We start from the raw sequence: 17,608 nt of genomic DNA on the forward strand, positions 1-17,608 counted from the left end.
TAAGCCTGGGTCCCACTCCAGGAGCATCTGGTCTCTGTTGGGGCAAAGCAAGATGATGAGGGGGTTCCTCAGTCTGGCCTGGTTTTATTTCTCATAGAGAAGGGAGGTTCTGTGACATGCCAGGGCCTGGCTAGGTGATAGCCAATAGCTTTTCTGTGCTGCGGAATTTCTTCTTTTTCCCTTCCCAGATCTCCTGGGTCACTCACCAGCTCTGCATTCACCACATTCCTAATAGAAGATGTAAAACTAAACACCCGGCTGGGATTATTCCGAAGCTCTTCTTGTCCTGCCTTACTGTGACTGACGTTGTCCTTTCTACATCAGCTGTCCTTGACTCTTTCTCTGTAAAATTTTCTCTGTTCTGCTGTGACAATTAGAAGTAGCTTAAGTATGTAACTGGGACCACTTATAATGGAACGTGCAGGATCTCCCTATTGACCCGTCGGTGTCAGGATGGGAATAAATCTAGAAGAATTCTCCTAGCACATCTGGCAGATTTAAATGCTAATGACTGCCCTGAAAGAATCTTCTGGAAAACAAGCCTGTCTTTCCTCTAAGTTAGTTTAACACTGGCATTTCTGAGGGAAAAAATATGTAAATACCACAAGGGCAGAAATATTACTCACTTATGCCTAATACCTGTCATCTAAAATTACTTACAGTGAATAAAATTAACTTAGAATCCTCATATCTTCTCAACCAAATTAACAGGCACCTGGCATTACTTTAACTGATCGTGGTTGTTAACTTTCTCTTATGAGGTGTAAAAATTAACGTTCCCTTTTGTAGCTGTGATCTTCAAAACGGTTGTTGACTCTCAGTGCACAAGTAAAAACAAAATCGGGTATTTAGTATAGGTCTTTAGGCTTACCCGGATTAGAAATTTCAAGTTTATAACAATTATTGTATTTTCATGTGTGTGTGTGTGTGTGTGTGTGTGTGTGTGTGTGTGTGTGTGTAAGAGACACGATGCAGACCAGAAGAGGTGCCGTGGCTTGGAACTGGAGCCACAGGTTGTAATCTGCCACCCAAGGTCGGAGCTGGGCATTGAGCTCATGTCCTCTGGAAAAACAGCAAGTGTTTCTAACCACTGTGCCATCTCTCCAGCCCCTCATATCAATTCCCAATGCTGAGTGTCTGCTCTCGATGATTACTTGCGTGTGGGGGTGACCAGCAGGCTCCCTTTACCTTCTTCCTCTCCTATTATTTTGAAATGAATTTACACTCTTTTGAAAAACAAAAGCGTATGTGAAATGTAAAAAATCTATGCTTTCTCTTTTGTTTTCCTATATAAGTCTCTGAATGTAAAATGGATGTCAGGATACTTTGGGACCGTATGCGAGAGATGAAATGGCTGGGTGTGCAGGAACTGGGGCAGTTATAAAGGAAAGGCAATTCCTTGCTAAATCCCTTTACAACCCTGTGTAGAAAGAAGCAGAACTGATAGCCTCCCCTGGGAAGTGAACTGCCTCCCCTGGCAAGCTGTCTCCTCCGGGTCATCTACCTTGTTATAAGCAATACAATTCCACATTTTTGTACAGTAGAAGTTCCTTTGTGGAGCTTTTACTGGAAGACTGAACAGACAGCTCAGTGGTAGAGACTCTCACTCTTGTGTGCCTTGGTTCAATCTTCAGCAAGTACAAGAAAAAGAAAGTTAGCCCTGGAGGATTATCTGCTGTCTTTATAGGGTAATTGCACCCATTATATAATGTTAATATGGTATGTATGCATGTGGATTGGACTTTGATCCATGCTATATCTACGTCCATAGGTCAGTGGCAACCAAAAGATGAAGGTTAAAAAACATCCATGTAGCTGGGAAAATGGCTTTGTTTTGAAGATATGCTTAGCCCCGTAAATAAAGATAAGCATTTTAAGAAGTGATTTAAAAATGAAGTTTGAGGCCGGGCGTGGTGGCGCACACCTTTAATCCCAGCACTCGGAAGGCAGAGGCAGGCAGATTTCTGAGGCCAGCCTGGTCTACAAAGTGAGTTCCAGGACAGCCAGGGCTACACAGAGAAACCCTGTCTCGACAAACCAAAAAAAAAAAAAAAAAAAAAAAAAGTTTGATATGAGAAGACACAAATAACAACAAAAAGTACTAAAAGAAAAAAAAGTAACACAAAAGTGAAGGAAGAAAATGGGTCTATTATAGTCTTAGAGAGGCTATGGCATACACTCAGATGTCAGGACATGTTTTTAATGTGAAGCTGTTAGAGAAGTCTGTGTGATATAACTCAGCACAAGGGCTCTTGCTGCCAAGCCTCACAATGTGAGTTTTATGCCTGGGACAGACATTTTGAATGAGGAGAACGAACTCCCACAAACTGTGCTCTGGCGCTCATAAAAATAGGTGAATGAAATAAAGATGTTTTAAATATTAAAATTTTAAAACAAAAATCAAAAGATAGGTGCCCTGAGAAGTAATATGCAGCTCATAGAAGACACAGGCTGTTTTCCAAAATATCAAGCGCCCTTATAAGTCAACGCTGCCTAAAGTATGCAAACTAATGCGTAAAGTGCTGGAAAAATGCAAATAACAGAGAGTGATGTCACACACCCACTGAAGACTCAAAGGAGGGGCAGTGGTCACTGCCCATTTTCGGGGAGCCTGGACCACACTGCACAATCCCATCTCAAAAGCAAGTAAACAACCATATGTACTTTTAAAAAAAGAAAGAAAAGAAAACCAAAGCTTTAGAAAATAAGTATATGAAAAATGTCCAGCCTTATCTATTATAAGAAATGACACTAAAAGTAAGAGATTTGGTTTTTGTTTCTCAGTGGGCAAAGGTCAAAGCTTTTGTCTGCATGTTCTTTTCTTTTTTTTTCTTTTCTTATAGTCAGAATTATCTTTATTGACTTTATTTTAGTTTTTTGTTTGTCTGCATGTTCTATAGGAGAGGCTATGAGGGGCACATCTGGATGTACTCCTAGCAGAGCTCTGTATCAACACAGCCTTTTCAGAGATTTGGCAAAGCCTGTCAAAATCTAAATTTGTGTGTGTGTGTGTGTGTGTGTGTGTGTGTGTGTGTGTTCTTTAAGCTAGCAATCCTAGCACACTCGGTTTTTGCTATTGTTTTTTTTTTTTTTTAAACTAGAGATCTCACAAGTTAGTTGCCTACAGTTACCATTGTTTGATGACATAGGCACAGGACATCTCTGACATCATATGATGGCAAAACGTTGGGAACACGGTAAACTTCAATGATACAATGATACAAAAATACAATGGTACTGTATACTATGCTGCTGTGAACTGACTAAAGATGATGCAGTGGGATTTTATGCCAATGCTGGAGGCTCTCCAAGCACTCTGATTAGGAAAATGTAAAATGAAACCTATTGTCAAGTAACATTTTAGACAAAAAAAAAAATAGATTTATAAATCCAAAGATAAGGATGAAACTAATCGTGTTTTTACTTCCAGCAGAATGTGGTGTGTGTAGATTTACTCTTCAAGAAAAATGAAAAGTATGCAGAGAAAGTCAACCGGCACATGTAAAAAAATGTTTACGTATAATGTAAAATGTAAGGGTATCGGAAAGACCAAGATAAAAATCATGTATGCAGTCAGGAATGCTGAAGGATTTTCTTTTAAATTTTTGTTTTTACATGTATAATAATACAGGCTGACTACCCTCCCCTGAGCATCTAGCTTCTTCCCACCTCTGTCAATCCCGACTGGCTACCTGTCCCTTTCGTAGACTTAAACGGCTTTCGGTTTTGTTGTGTGGCCCGTTTCGTGCAAGCAGGGCTGTTCCTGAGAGCACTGGATTAGAATTGTTCATTGGAGGCTGATGGGGTCTCCAGTGGGTAGGTAACTGAAGACGTAAATTCTCTTTTTTTCCCTCAGCCGATAGGGAGCAATTAGTTTAGTGAGGATAAGGCAGGAAAGCTGAGATTTTTTTTTCCCCCTTTTACTATGAACTTGCTGTAGTCTCACGGATGGATCAGAAACACAGGACTTTGGGGCTCATGGCCTGGCAAACATTCTGATCACCTGCACACGTGCCTGTTCTTCATTCCCAGTCTCCCTAGAGGCAACGTGAGCATAAGGTCCACATGCCTGCATAAACACTTAACTCATCTCAAGAAAGAAGCCACAAATACAACCTCGGCCTGACACTGGACCTGGGAAAGACAGAATAAGCAGCCGTTAGTCTCCATTCACAAGATGTGCAGGGAGGGACACAATGTGCTTGTGAGAGTCGTTTCTCCATTTCTTATTTGTGGATGATAGGTACGTTCACATAGAGAGTTCTGGAAACGTAGAACTAAACGTAAGGGCTAAAAGTGACTCTTTGTGCTTTAAGGCTCTTAGCTGAGTAGTATGGGGTATGTATTGATTTGTCATTGGTTACATTAGTAGCCCTGGATCTTGCATCTCTAACTCAGCTAGGGTCAAAGGTCACCGTGATCACAAACTGTATTTTCCTATCTGGCCCACTATTGTAAAGGCAAGTTATTGATCAACTGAGATTAGGAATGCAAATGAGTCAGAACGGCCCTTCTTGGTACAGTTAACTGCAGCTGTCAGCATGTCACCTTAGCACTCCCCAGAGAGGCTTAGTGAAACTCCCAGGTTTGGGAATTGGCAGGCGTTCTTTTCTTTCTCACTGGAGTGGGTCTCTCATGGCTGCTCTCTAACTCAGTGTCACACTGAACCCCATTTGAGCTGAACACTGAAAGTGGAGGTTCAGCCTTGGGTTGGGCACCTGGCTAACGAAGCCTGTGGCAGAAACAGGCTTTCATTCATCAGTGGAATACAGTGGGTTTCTGTTTCACAGTTTGGGGTGGGCCAATAGTACCGGTGGTGGGTCTACTAAAAGATGAATTGGCACCCTTGTTAGGAAGGTGTTAAGTCCCTCCTGGGTCACCTTGAGATGCCCTATTTTTGTAGCACCAATAACTCATATTTTATGACTTTTTATTTCAAGGTAATATATATGAATAAAATATGTAAACTTAAAGTATACTGCTCAGGAGATCTTCATGAGGCGAGCATGCTTGTATAACCAGCACCCAGGTGAGAAAACAGGGTACTTCTTACCTCCCTAGTGCCTTCCTCCTGATTAGCATGGCTGCTTTGAAGCCTCTCAAACAGAACTCAGCTTTGCAGACTCTCCTGTGTATGTCTCCCTTTGCTTCGTATTATACCTATGCAAGTATGCATAGGTATTGCTTGTGGGCGGTCAGACTCTGTTCATTCCTATTACTGGCTCTCAGCTGGACTGATTTTGCCCCATATCAACTGGGATGGAGATGCTGATGTTTGGATTTTATAGTCTTCACAACTGAGCTAGGGAAGAGGTTAATTCTAACCATCCTACAACACAAGCAAGAATTGTCAGGCACAAGACACAACCACTACTTAGCTGGAGACACAAAGTCAGTAGAGTCTTCCATGAAGTGAATGTTTTCCTACTTATTTACCTGTGTATTTCTCAGAGCCTGGTTTGTGTACTCATGAGCACTGTGAAATCCAGACATGGCTTTGAAATTCCTGAATGCATGCTTACACAGAAATTAAAGAGACTACCAAATAACCAGGCACCGTAGTGGGTGCACATCTTTGATCTCAGCACTTGGGAGGCACAGACAGAATATCACCAGACTGAGGCTAGCGTGGGTCATATAATGAGATCTCTATCTCCACAACAGAAGGCTTCCCAGTGAGAGAGGTGGTAATGGCAAAGACAAGCGTCAGGGTGAAAATGAACTGTTGTGTGTGATCTCAGTCCTAGTCAACATTTTTGAGTTTTTGGATGCTTACAAGCATTTTGAAGAGATTCTAAATGAGCTGGTCTTACAAGCTTTTCCTCAAAGAACGAAAACGCCTCTCCCACCCACACGCATATGCCCATATGTGTGGTGTGTTCATGTTTGTGTGTGTATACATGTGCGCATGTACATGTGGAGGCCAGAAGGAAGACAGCTCTCTCACTGAACCTAGAGATCACTGGTTTGGCTAGACTGGCTGGCCAGCAAGCCCTAAGGATTCTCCTGACTCTGACTCCCCAGCATCCCCTGACAGGCATGTGCCACCATGCCTGAATATTTTTATATGAATGCTAAAAAATAAACTTGAATCTTCATGTTTACACAGCAAGGACTTCACCAACTAAGACGTTTCCCCAGCTCCTAAGTCACCACTCATATGTGCAGTAAGTTTGTATACTTGCTCATGTATGGACATGTGGGCTTACATGCACGTGAAAGCCAGAGTTCAGCATCCAATGCCTTCCACAGTTGATCTCCACCTTAGTTGCCGGGGACCTAAGCTTGGGTCCTTGTGCCTGTGCAACAAGTGGTTTTCCAGTCTTGTCGCACGCGCCTGTTATGCTAGCACTGCTGAAGAGGTAACATGATAACAAATTTGAGGCTAACCTGGGCTACACAGTGAATTCAAGAAAGGATAGTACTATATAGCATGATGGTGTAAAAAAAACAAAAAAACAAAACAAAGCAAGTTCATTCTGGGAAGATTTCCCACCTCAAATCCATTGGAATTATTTAAGTTTTAGGATTAAGTCCTTAAGATCATATTAGACAACAAATATGAAATATGACATTTAAAAATGTTTCAAAAAAGAAAAAAAAATGCTCACCACACACAAGCATGAAAAAGTGCAGAAAACTCCCACCTCTGGTGTCAAGCCATCTGCTTCAAGTAAAGATGTAGACAGTGTGGATTTTAGAAGTGGGGGCGGTGACGTTTCTCTACGTCCTTCCCTGTGGGTAGATGACAGGAACTATCATAAAAAAGAGTGTGTAGAGCTGGGCATGGTGGCGCACGCCTTTAATCCCAGCACTCGGGAGGCAGAGGCAGGCGGATTTCTGAGTTTGAGGCCAGCCTGGTCTACAAAGTGAGTTCCAGGACAACCAGGGCTACACAGAGAAACCCTGTCTCCAAACACCAAAAAAAAAAAAAAAAAAGAAAGAAAGAAAAAGAAAAAAAGAAAAAGAAGAAAGAAACAAAGAAAGAAAGAAAGAAAGAAAGGAAGGAAGGAAGGAAGGAAGGAAGGAAGGAAGGAAGGAAGGAAGGAAGGAAGGAAGGAAGGGTGTAGGAAATTGTCAGCAGTGTGGGACATTCTGAAGTAGAGATGAACATGTGACGGAGAACTATCTGGAAGTCTAGCCTCTCCACTCAGGATGGAGAGCAACGAGAGCTTGAAGCCCCCAGGTATTATCTGAGCTTTTCCTGTTAGGGTCTGAGAATGGGGCTGAACATTTCAAGGTGTGTAGCTGCTCATATGTGACCTAACCCCACATGGGCCTACAAGGATGCTTTCAGAAACTATGGTCTCACTGTAAGTGCCAGCGACTATGTCTTGGCTCACCAGGCTTCTGCCACCAGCCTAGGAGTAGTAGTGTACTGTCAGTGTGCATTTGCAATAGAGAGTTAAGTGGCTGCTCCGCGTGCCTGCAGAATTGTGGTTGAAAATGTTTTGTCTTCGCGGATTTGAGAAGTTTTAAACCCAGGGTGTCATTACCAGCTATTTTAAGCTTCTTCAGTTGCAATGGCTTTTGTCTATGATGTGCCAGTGGGGGAGAATAACGGTGAGCTGTAGCCTGCACAACCATTTTGGGCTTATTTACAACCATAGTGTATAAGACCATGTTAAAAACTGGAGTTGCTCAGTTGTTTAATTGTGTGTGATCAGTGAAGATTGAAGCCAGAGTACTGGGTTAATCCTGTTTGAGTGTGTTGTTGTTGCTATCATTAATACTCTAGTCTTCACCCCGAGGAGCCGGATTTGTGTCTGGATTTAGAGGAGTGTGGCTGTAAAAAGTTTCCTATTGCCTGTATGTCTGAGAGCAGTAATGTAATGTGTCCATTAAGTTGTTAGACAGTAGGATAGACCATGCTGGCATTGCGGTTGTAGCCTCAATGATAAGCCACATTTTTCAGGTTAGAGTCAAGCCTCCTAAGACTGCCCCAGAATCTCAAGGGAGTACTTGTCACGTACCCGTGGCAGGTCTCGTTCACAGTCTAATACAGTCAGATACTCGGTGTGTCTGTCATGGTTTGAACTCTGTGGATTATTTGCTTCGGCTGTTCATGAGGTATAAGATGAATGGAATCTTACAGTATATGATCTGTGACTATCTTATTGTAGTGACGTATTTGTAAGATCTGTCCTTAACAGATGTGTCCTTTGGTTACTGTCACTGCTGTATAGGATTCCATTGCATAGTCATCATGGTTTATCTCCATGGTTTTTTTGTTGATTGACAGTTGGGTGCTTGCTGTTTCCATCATTTCTGCTTGTTTCTTTGTTTTGATTTGTGTGGTTGGTTTTGCGTTATTTCACCAAGTCTCACTCTGTCAATCACACTGGCCTCAAACTCATAGCAATCCTTCTGCCTCAGCTTCCTGGGTGTTAAGATTAGAGGCATGAACTAAAAGGATTCAAGTATGAGGTTTTGGTAGCTCAATGAAGAAAGAAATCTAGCTTCCACAAACTCATATCTAACCTTGGGTCTTAGTTAGGGTTTACTGCTGTGAACAGACACCATGACCAAGGCACTTCTTATAAGGACATTTGATTCAGGCTGGCTTATAGGTTCAAAGGTTTAGTCTATTATCAAGGCAGAAATATGGTAGCATCCAGGAAGGCACAGTGCAGGAGGAGCTGAGAGTTCTATGTCTTCATCTGAAGGCAGCTAGCAGAATACTGGCTTCCAGGCAGCTAGGATGAGGGTCTTAAAGCCCACACCCACAGTGACACACCCACTCCAACAGGGTCACACCTTCTAAAAGGAACGAGCATATACAATCACAGTTGTCACTAAAGCCTTGTCCTGGAGTCATGTTTTCTGTTTAAAGGTTCCCAAATGGCTCCATTTGTTTAACCAATATTTCTAAATCCCCAGAAATCCTTTGCAGACTCAGGCAGGGTTTCCCATTTTCAAAGCATAGCTGAAAGTTGAACTGGCAGGAGACGAGCATGTCTTTAGGCCATGGCATCTTTGCTCTTTCTGTCTGGTTCCATCTTTACCACAGGCGAATGAAGAAACCTAAGGACATTTTGTCTTGTTTCAGTTTGTTCTCTTGATTGAGGAATCTCCTCGACCCATGTGGCACCTTCATTTTAATGTTTTTAGGAAAAGAAATGCCAAGTTCATATTTTGTTTTGTTTTGCTTTGTCTATAAAATCTTCAGAAAAGCACGGGTTGTTGGTTTTTTTTTTTTTCTCTGTGTTTTGTCATCCAGAGACACTCAGATGGGGACATCAAGAAGTCTCTGGGATATAAGCGAAGAGCTATGAACATGTCACCATCTGTCCATTTACCATATGATATGAGGTTCTCTGCTCTTGTGTCTTTCCTTGGGCATTTCAGGAAGTTTTTTAATTCTACCAATGTCCTGTTGGCTTGGTATAATGACAAGAACTCATGGGGCACTGCCTCTGCCTGTCAGGAGCCCACACCTTATCCCATCAAAACTACATGCTGGGTAGGCACCCAGAGGACATCATGGTCCGTACTTCCTGAGCTAGAAAATAAGGAATAATTTATTCCTTTATAGATTCCAGTATAGATTTAAAAAAATTAATAACAGAGGTGATTAGGTATATATGTGTAGGTATGTTTTAGTTATTGTTTTTCTCCAAGCAGTTTATTAAAGTGTGCAGGCTGACCTCCGTAGATCATTGGCCTTTCCTTCCACACTAGAATTTGTGAGTTGTGCCAGCCAGAAGAGGAATGGCAGGGTTCCAAAAAAAAAAAAAAAAAAAAAAAGAGTCCTTGCTCATTGGTTGATAGAGGGGGAGGGTGCTGCAGTAGAAAGTCTGAATTCAGGGTTCTGGAGTGTGAGGTTGCCTTCTCTTCCCCATTCCCATTCACACCCACCTCACAGACCTTCACAGACTCTGCAGCTCATTCATTCACCCCAATGGCCAGCAAAGCCAGTTTGTAACCGAGTATTCTCAACATCAGATATCATGTCTTGGAGGAAGTTACCTAAACTCTGAAGAATTATCATGTCTGCAAATTTCAAAATGAACCATAAAAGAGTAAGTAAGCCCTTGAAATCTGGCAACTTTATCCAGGTGTCTGACGTTTTGCTGCTATGGTCTCAACAGTTTTTGTTGCAGACTTCCTGCTGGTATAGTAGAAAGCTTCAGCAGTGGCCTTACTGGTTGTGTGTCTGGGCTGCCTTCTGACACTCCAAATTATTACAATTCTTAGTAAATAGCTGGTGCTTAATAATTTTTATTTTTTAATTTTAAAGGGATAAAGTAGCTTAAAAATAGTATGATTCTATAACCAAGGTATAAACACAAAGTTATATATACGAAAAGGTAATGTAACTGGTGGTATATTTAGGTTTGTAACTGGTTAGTTTACTTAATAAAACAAGATCATGTAAGTAAACAATTTAATTACCAAACAGGTCATTCCTACTTCAGTAAGAAGTGAATAGCCAGGATTAAATAGTGGTTAAATAATAGTAGTCTTATCACAATTAATTTAGATTCCTCTCTGAAGTTTAAATTTTGTTTAATATTATTTATTTGATATAACACACTAATTTTTACAGCAGCTTAATTGAAATATAATTATTATACAAATGTTTGATATTAGATGTGTTTCTTTTGCTGAGTTTGGACATATATAAATCACCTGTCTCAGGTTTTTAGCCATAAACTGTATTCAAATCTACAACTAAACACACTTTAAAATATTTCTTAGCCTGGAGAAACATCTCAGAGGTTCAGGTCCTGGATTCTGTCCCCAGCATCCACATGTGAGCTTACAACTGTCTGTAACTCCAGTTCCAGGTCATCTGACACTCTCTTCAGGCCTGTGTGTTGCGGGAAATATTAAAAAACGACCGGCTCGCCCCAGCTGCCTGGTTGGCCATGCACTGGCAGGCAATGGCCGACCTGTTTTATTTCGTGGAGACTCTCTGGCCTTGAGCTCCCAAAACATTCCACCCAGCTCGCTAAGTTTCTACTGGCTGGTCGTTACCACGCCAGCCCCACGCTTCAACTCTCCCTCCCCGCCCCCCCTCCCCACGACCTTTGTGGTACACATCAGGTGCAGACCCACTCTTTGCTACTCTTTGAACCCAGATGAGCCACCACATGAAGGAAACCGCCAACACAAACTAAGTTCAGGAACAATGGTAACTTAACTCTGGACGCAACAACTGAAACCTAATCTTGTAAGCCTTATTATAATCCGATTCCTCCAGTGGTGAATCCTTGTGGATCCTCCATGATAATGGGAAACTCTAGCAGTTACATCTCACCCTGATGTTGTCCCCATTCCAAAAAGGAACTATCTCCTGCCTTTTTCCTTCCGCCCTCCAACCCAGAAGTCCCTCCTACTTGCCCAGTGATTGGCTCCTTTATTCATTAGGGGATTGGTTCACAAGAACTGCACCAGGCCCGTCCACAGCACACAGACACCAGGCATATACATGGTACACTTACAGACAGACAGACAAAACACTCATACACAAAAAATAAAAATAAATATATCTCTAAAAATAAAATATTTATTTTTGAGAAATTTATATATGTAAACAATGAAGTATGACCATATCTACCCCTCACCTCTCCCTCCAACTCCTCCCATATTACCCCAACATACCCCCTCCCAACTCATAAATTTTATTTGTGTGTATGTGTACATAAGTATACATGCATGTGTGTGTGTGTGTGTGTGTGTGTGTAAGGTGCACATCTGTGCACATGTGGAAGCCAGCAGGGAGTAGTGGATTCCTGGGAGCCACAGTTATGGGTGTTTGCTGGATGCCTGCCTTGTTAGAGGATGCTGGGATCTGAATTCTAGGTCTCATTATTATACAGCAAGTACCTTCCACTGCTGAGACCTCTCTCCAGCCCTCTATTGGGTAAACCAGAAGTACTACTGTATTTCAGGCGCATGAATTCAAAGGCAGACAGGTGTGTCAGGAAACAACTGCTTGTGACCTACGTTTGGGCATATTAGCCAGTGTTTCCTAGCACTGTGCTTGCCTGAACACTGAAACTCTGAGATGCTTCAGACTCTGTCTCTCAGCAGCTGAGCTACAATGTCTTAGGGAGGGCCCTAGGAATCTGTTATTTTCCACAAGGAGAAATAAGCTAAGGTGAATAAACGAACTGTCAAATGGGGTCAAACAAACCCCTGTGAGGTTAGAAGAGGCCATCGTGCAGTGTGTCTGGGGGTAAAGGGCAAGTAGCTGAAACTTGGCTGTGATGTGGGAGACACAATGAGTGGGGGAAGAGGAGGATAGTCCAAGCAAGGAGAACTCTGGCTAAGGTTCCAAAAGGAATATCTTGTTCTAGAAAGAAGAATGGGGTTCGTGTGACTGTCAATAGAAGGGGCTAGCATGGTGCCATATACCCATAATCCCATCACTGGGAAACTGAAGCAGGATCAGGCCCAGTCTGAGGTAAGCCTAGGTTGCTTAGACAACAAACAAATGGGGAAGGCCAAAGGAGAGAGGCTGAAAGCTTTGGCTTATGTCTCAACATGAAGTCTTTGGGCATTGCTCTGAAAGCCACGTGGTCCATTGTAGAATTTGAAGAAAGGGAAATCTCTTAAATTGCCAATAAGTGGACTAGAGAGAGAGAGAGAGAGAGAGAGAGAGACAAAATCCAGTTTGAAAGGTGTCAGGAATGGCTGGCTAACAGGAGCAGGATGACTTGAGAATAATTGGCCCACTTTGGTGATAAGAGTTAGAGATAAGCTGGTAGCTTTTAAAAAGGAAAGTTGAGTGTGTCAGGATGACTCCTCGATGATAAGCAGCCGTTTGAGAACCCGATCGAGAGACTCGAAGACAAGAGGATGAATTCCATCATCATTGTGCTGTTTCCGTGGCTGGAGAGAGCCACAAATACTAGGCATTTAGGTATCTAAAGATACAGATTTGGGTTTTCTAGCACCCTGGTGGTAGGCAAAGTCTGGGGAACATGTGAGATCACTGAGTGCCCACTGGAAGTTCTGCGGAAACCAGGACAAAGAGATCCCTGCTATAGAAGAGGTTGGGTGTCTTATCAACAACAGAAATCAAATCAGATCTGCACTAAGGAGCCCTTTCTGGGATCCGGAAACTTGGACTCCACAGGCAGGATTAGGTAGTGACAGGTAAGAGAAAGGTGGAAGTGACAGCAGGTAGGTGCCCCACAGGTCTGACCTTTAACACAGAGGCCTTGATTAGGGAACACCCTGCATTTGAACTACCAGAACTGGAGGTAGCCTTTTAAGCATTAGTGAAAGCCTCTCAAAGCCTAGCCTGAGGAAATGTAACATGGATGCAGATGGGATCCGTGTGCTGTGAAGATAGAAACTGAGTTATGTCCCTACCCATCCCTCCTTAAGGAAAATCATGTATAATCTGAGTACTGGGAACAACCTTGTGGTTTCTGCTGGGTCGGGCCACTGCTACTGATTTGTGTACGGAATTTGCTATTGGACTAGACTGCTAGTATCCTGACGACGAAGAATAGAATCACCCCAAGGAACTACTGCTAAACAGGTCCACAGCCCCCTTTTTTCTATTAACTGTCTTATTCCTCTACCTGGGTCCGGTGCCTAGAAGGAAGGTTGAAACACTTAAGAACCCTAAGTAAAGAACTCTTTGAAAAAAATCTAAGCCTACATCCCACAAATATCAGAGACTGGGAGACGATAAATTCTATTGCCTCAGTGGTTCTCACCCTTCTAATTGCAGTTTAGTACAGTTCCTCATGTTGTGCTGACCCCCAACCATAAAATTATTTTCGTTGCTACTTCATGACTTTAAATTTGCTACTGTTATGAATCATCATGGGGTAGTTGGCCCAGACGGTTGGGGATCACGGCAAGGACAGGCATTCCTGACAGAATGAGCATGGGAGATGAGATGTTTGTTGCTCAGTTCAGTAAGACCAACAGGATCACGTGCACACTACAGTTAAAAGTGAAGTTGATTCAGCGGGGGACCTTGAGACTTAATGTACAGCTTTAGCTTTAGTGTCCCAGGGTGCCAAACTGGTTCCTTCCTGCAGAACTCTGCACAAAAGGCCAGACTGGGTAGTCCCCCAGCTAGGGTCAGTGTGGCAGTTCCATAGTCCCGCCTCTTCCGGCTGCTGTCCAGTATGTCTCCGGAGTACAGACTTCTCCCGGACATCTCTAACGGCACACACACTCCAGAGAGGAGGGAAGCAACCGTATCTTCGTCTGCAGGATTTTCCCGTCGTGGACACGTGGTTTTTCAGAGCTTGGGGGACAAAAAAGAAATACCGTAAAAAGCCACGCGCAAGGTTTTCAGATCTTACGTTTTAAAGATGCTCCACTTAAGACACAGTTGTGTTGTCACTTTTGTTAAACCTAAAGTGTTCAAATTATCATCCATCCTATGTCAGCGTCTGCTTTCTTATTGGACTTCCAAAAGTTCCATCATCTCCACTGTCAGAGTATTTCGTCTTTAAATCAACATCTTGCTCTTGGCGTAATGATTCACTGAAGCCCCTGATGATAGGAACTGGTAAGAAGGATTCCTCTGGTCTTCTGACAGAAATTATAATTTGAATCCACCCTAAAACTTCCCATTCGATCACAATTTTTGCCTAATAAATTCTAGATTTGGACCATTTCTATATTGTGCAAACACTTTTTTGGGGCAATGGTTTTAATTTGATTTTTAAGTAAGCTGTCAGCTCTCCTGCCTCAGTGGTCAGCATTGGTATTTTGTCCCTGGACACCTAATGTAGCTTTGTTTGACCCAACTCAAAAGTATTTTGACATGCTTCCGGGAATATGCTAAGCATGATAAATAGTGCTGTCTCTGCAGTGTTCCCTGAAGGTCCAGTTGGCAAATGTCTGTTCTAAGGCTGTGGCTCTATAAGAAGGTGGAAGATGTGGGTTGGAAGCAGTTAGATCATTCAGAGGTGTGACTAAGGAGGTCCTGGGATCTTGGTCCCTTCTCTCTGCTTCCCGAACATCATAAAGTGAACAAACCTACTTGTTCTGCTCTTTTATCGATATGGTCTGATGCCACAACCACAAATTACTATGGAGGACAAACCCTAAAATTGCGTGCCCAAGTAAATCCTGATAAGACACATTTCGGGAATGTATCACACACCAGAAAGCTGAGAGACATAATGAGTGAATACACTTTATTGTGAAAACTGTACCCATGAGCTCAGATTGAACATGGCCCTTTGTCAACTTCCTTTATGTTTGGGCTCTTTATTCACGATCATTTAGAACCATATTTTCTCCTATATAAAACTCCTTATACACACATGCACTGTTTTAAAATTAGTGACTTGACGGGTGTTATAGCTCACAGATTTAAATCCCAGAACTCAGAAGGCAGAGGCAGGCAGATCTCTTTGAGTTTGAGGACAGCCTGGTCTACCAAGCGAGTTCCAGGACAGCCAGTGCTACACAGAGAAACTGTCTCGAAAACAAACAAAAAAAAAAACAAAACTTAGTGACTCTTCTTCACTTAAAACTTCTCTGTCCCCCAGTAACTAACTACAAGATTGGAGCGGACTGTTGAGTATCCAGTGTGTGGTAACTATACCAAGGTGGGCTTTGTGCTCAGCTGCTACCAAACACTACTACATAGTTAGCATGCATTGAGTGAAGTCCCCAAGGGTAGCTACAGCAGACAAAGACTCTGAAGGTAAAGGTGACTAGCTTACTAAGGAGAATTTGTAAAGCGAGGCTTCCATCTGTGGTAGCTGTTCAGAAGCTGCTAGGCTTTTATTAGAGAAATTCTCTTTTCTCTTGAGGAAGCAATTGAAGATTACACACTCAAGGTTAAATGCTTGGTAGCCTCCCTGCTCCTCGCCATGCTTCTTAGTGGGACTCAGTTCAGGGAACGGGCTCCTAAGACGTCAGGTTTATCAGCTGTGGGTTTGCTTAGCGATTGCTTTGGGTCGGCTGTTGTTCTTTTGGTTGTAATTTACCTCAGAACGTGCTTTGCCCTGCATATCAGCAATCCCTGAAAACACCATATTTTCTGGTTACAAAATATCTATATTTTTAAAAAAAAAAAATATTACTTCCAAATTTAGTGCTGAAAACTCAGAATATAGAAATAAGAGGGAAGACAATTGCCAACCTTCCCAAGCCTCAAGATAAACAGTTCATTCCTACCAGCATTTCCCTCTTGATTTCCCAGACTTGTTGTTCTCTGTAGCCTTATACATATGTTTAAAAAGTGAATGTAGAGCCAGGCGTGGTGGCGCACACCTTTGATCCCAGCACTCGGGAGGCAGAGGCAGGTGGATTTCTGAGTTCGAGGCCAGCCTGGTCTACAGAGTGAGTTCCAGGACAGCCAGGGCTATACAGAGAAACCCTGTCTCGAAAAGCCAAAAAAAAAAAAAAAAATGTGAGATTAAAACTAACTTTCTCTGCAACCTGTTTCCCATTTGAGCCTATGGCAGGATGCAGTTTCAGGTGGGAATGCACTGACATTGTCATCCAGAGGCGCTGTCATCGCGTTAATTCACAAGCATATCTGTGGTTCCTAACTTCAAGACTTAAATAACGTTGCTATAAATAGTTTTGGGTAAGAATCGCGATTATAACTGTAGAGATTCTTTAAAGCCAGGGTACAGCAGAGAAAAGTCAGAGGGACGTGTCTATGGTCTCAGGAAATTTCTTGTAGTTTTACTTCCTCCCATGGACCAGCAAGGGAACAGCAAACACGTGGTGAAACACCTGTGCGGGTCAAGGTCACAAGCCCGTGGGTGTTTTCCAGGGATGCTGTGGCTTTGTTTGTACTGTGCAGGGTGAGCTGGGGTCAAAGGAGAACTCGGATGCACTCACTGTTTTTACATGTTAGGAAACTTAGCGCGCTGCACTGTTTCTGGATGTCTCATTCCAGGGGCGCCCTCCCTTTTGTGAGACACTTGTGACGCTAAGCTTGGCTCTGGGACTGCCCCACCCCCGCCGTAAACACGTTCAAGTCTCTCCCTCAGGTTTATTTTCTTCTGATCACACAATGTCAAGGCTGAGGCTCTCTGCCATGACCCAGGGCTCCTCACCCTGAGTTCAGAAGTTTCTCTTCTCTCCCTTTTCTGCACCACCAATGGGAGGAAGGGGAGTGTCCGTGGAGGGACACTGACGCATAGGTTGTGTGGTGTGACCTGCATTCTGAAGAGCTCATGAAGTTGACCCTGGGCAAAGGCCTCCCCTCCTATTCTGGTAACAAAGTGCCACTCCAAGAGCACCCAAAGAAGGGCAGTACATCGAGCAAAACGAGGTGACTTTAAACTGGGTAAACTGGGATGGGTCAGCTTGGAGTGCTTCCTTGGGTAAGCTTCTGTCATTAGACCTGCAAGAGCAGTGACACCCTGGTCGTCTGTGTGGAATTCATGATTCCGTGTAAGGTGTCGTCCTATCTCCTGTCTGATGTGATCAAGAGCCCTTCTGCCCCAGACCTGTCCCAGAGAGAACCCACACCCCCTAGAATCTCCTAAATCTGCATGGCTTTAGACTATCATCTTCTCCCCGTGATTGTCACCGAATCTAACAGCCAACCCCATGTCTGAGGTTTTCTCTGTTACTTTATTTAAATAATGATCTTAGTTAAATATTTCATCAACCACAGGAGGGAAGCATCTTGTTATTCAGGAAAGTGGATAGA

At 43.0% G+C, this 17,608-nt stretch overlaps 1 protein-coding gene across 4 annotated transcripts in view; it reads left to right on the forward strand.

The window, feature by feature from the left end:
* Positions 1–17,608, forward strand: part of Papss2 (3'-phosphoadenosine 5'-phosphosulfate synthase 2) — a 71,519-nt gene that overhangs the window by 14,496 nt on the left and 39,415 nt on the right. For 2 of the 4 annotated variants that reach the window (NM_011864.3, NM_001360403.1), the window contains exon 1: positions 9,841–10,022. The exons of the other annotated variants lie outside the window; for them this stretch is intronic. In NM_011864.3, the coding sequence (NP_035994.2) occupies positions 9,990–10,022 (33 nt within the window). In that variant the 5' untranslated portion in view covers positions 9,841–9,989. Of the gene's footprint in view, positions 1–9,840; positions 10,023–17,608 lie in introns of those variants that run through there. 4 annotated transcript variants of the gene reach the window in all.

This window comes from Mus musculus, chromosome 19, assembly GCF_000001635.26.
Source record: "Mus musculus strain C57BL/6J chromosome 19, GRCm38.p6 C57BL/6J".
NCBI classification, from domain to species: Eukaryota; Metazoa; Chordata; class Mammalia; order Rodentia; family Muridae; genus Mus; species Mus musculus.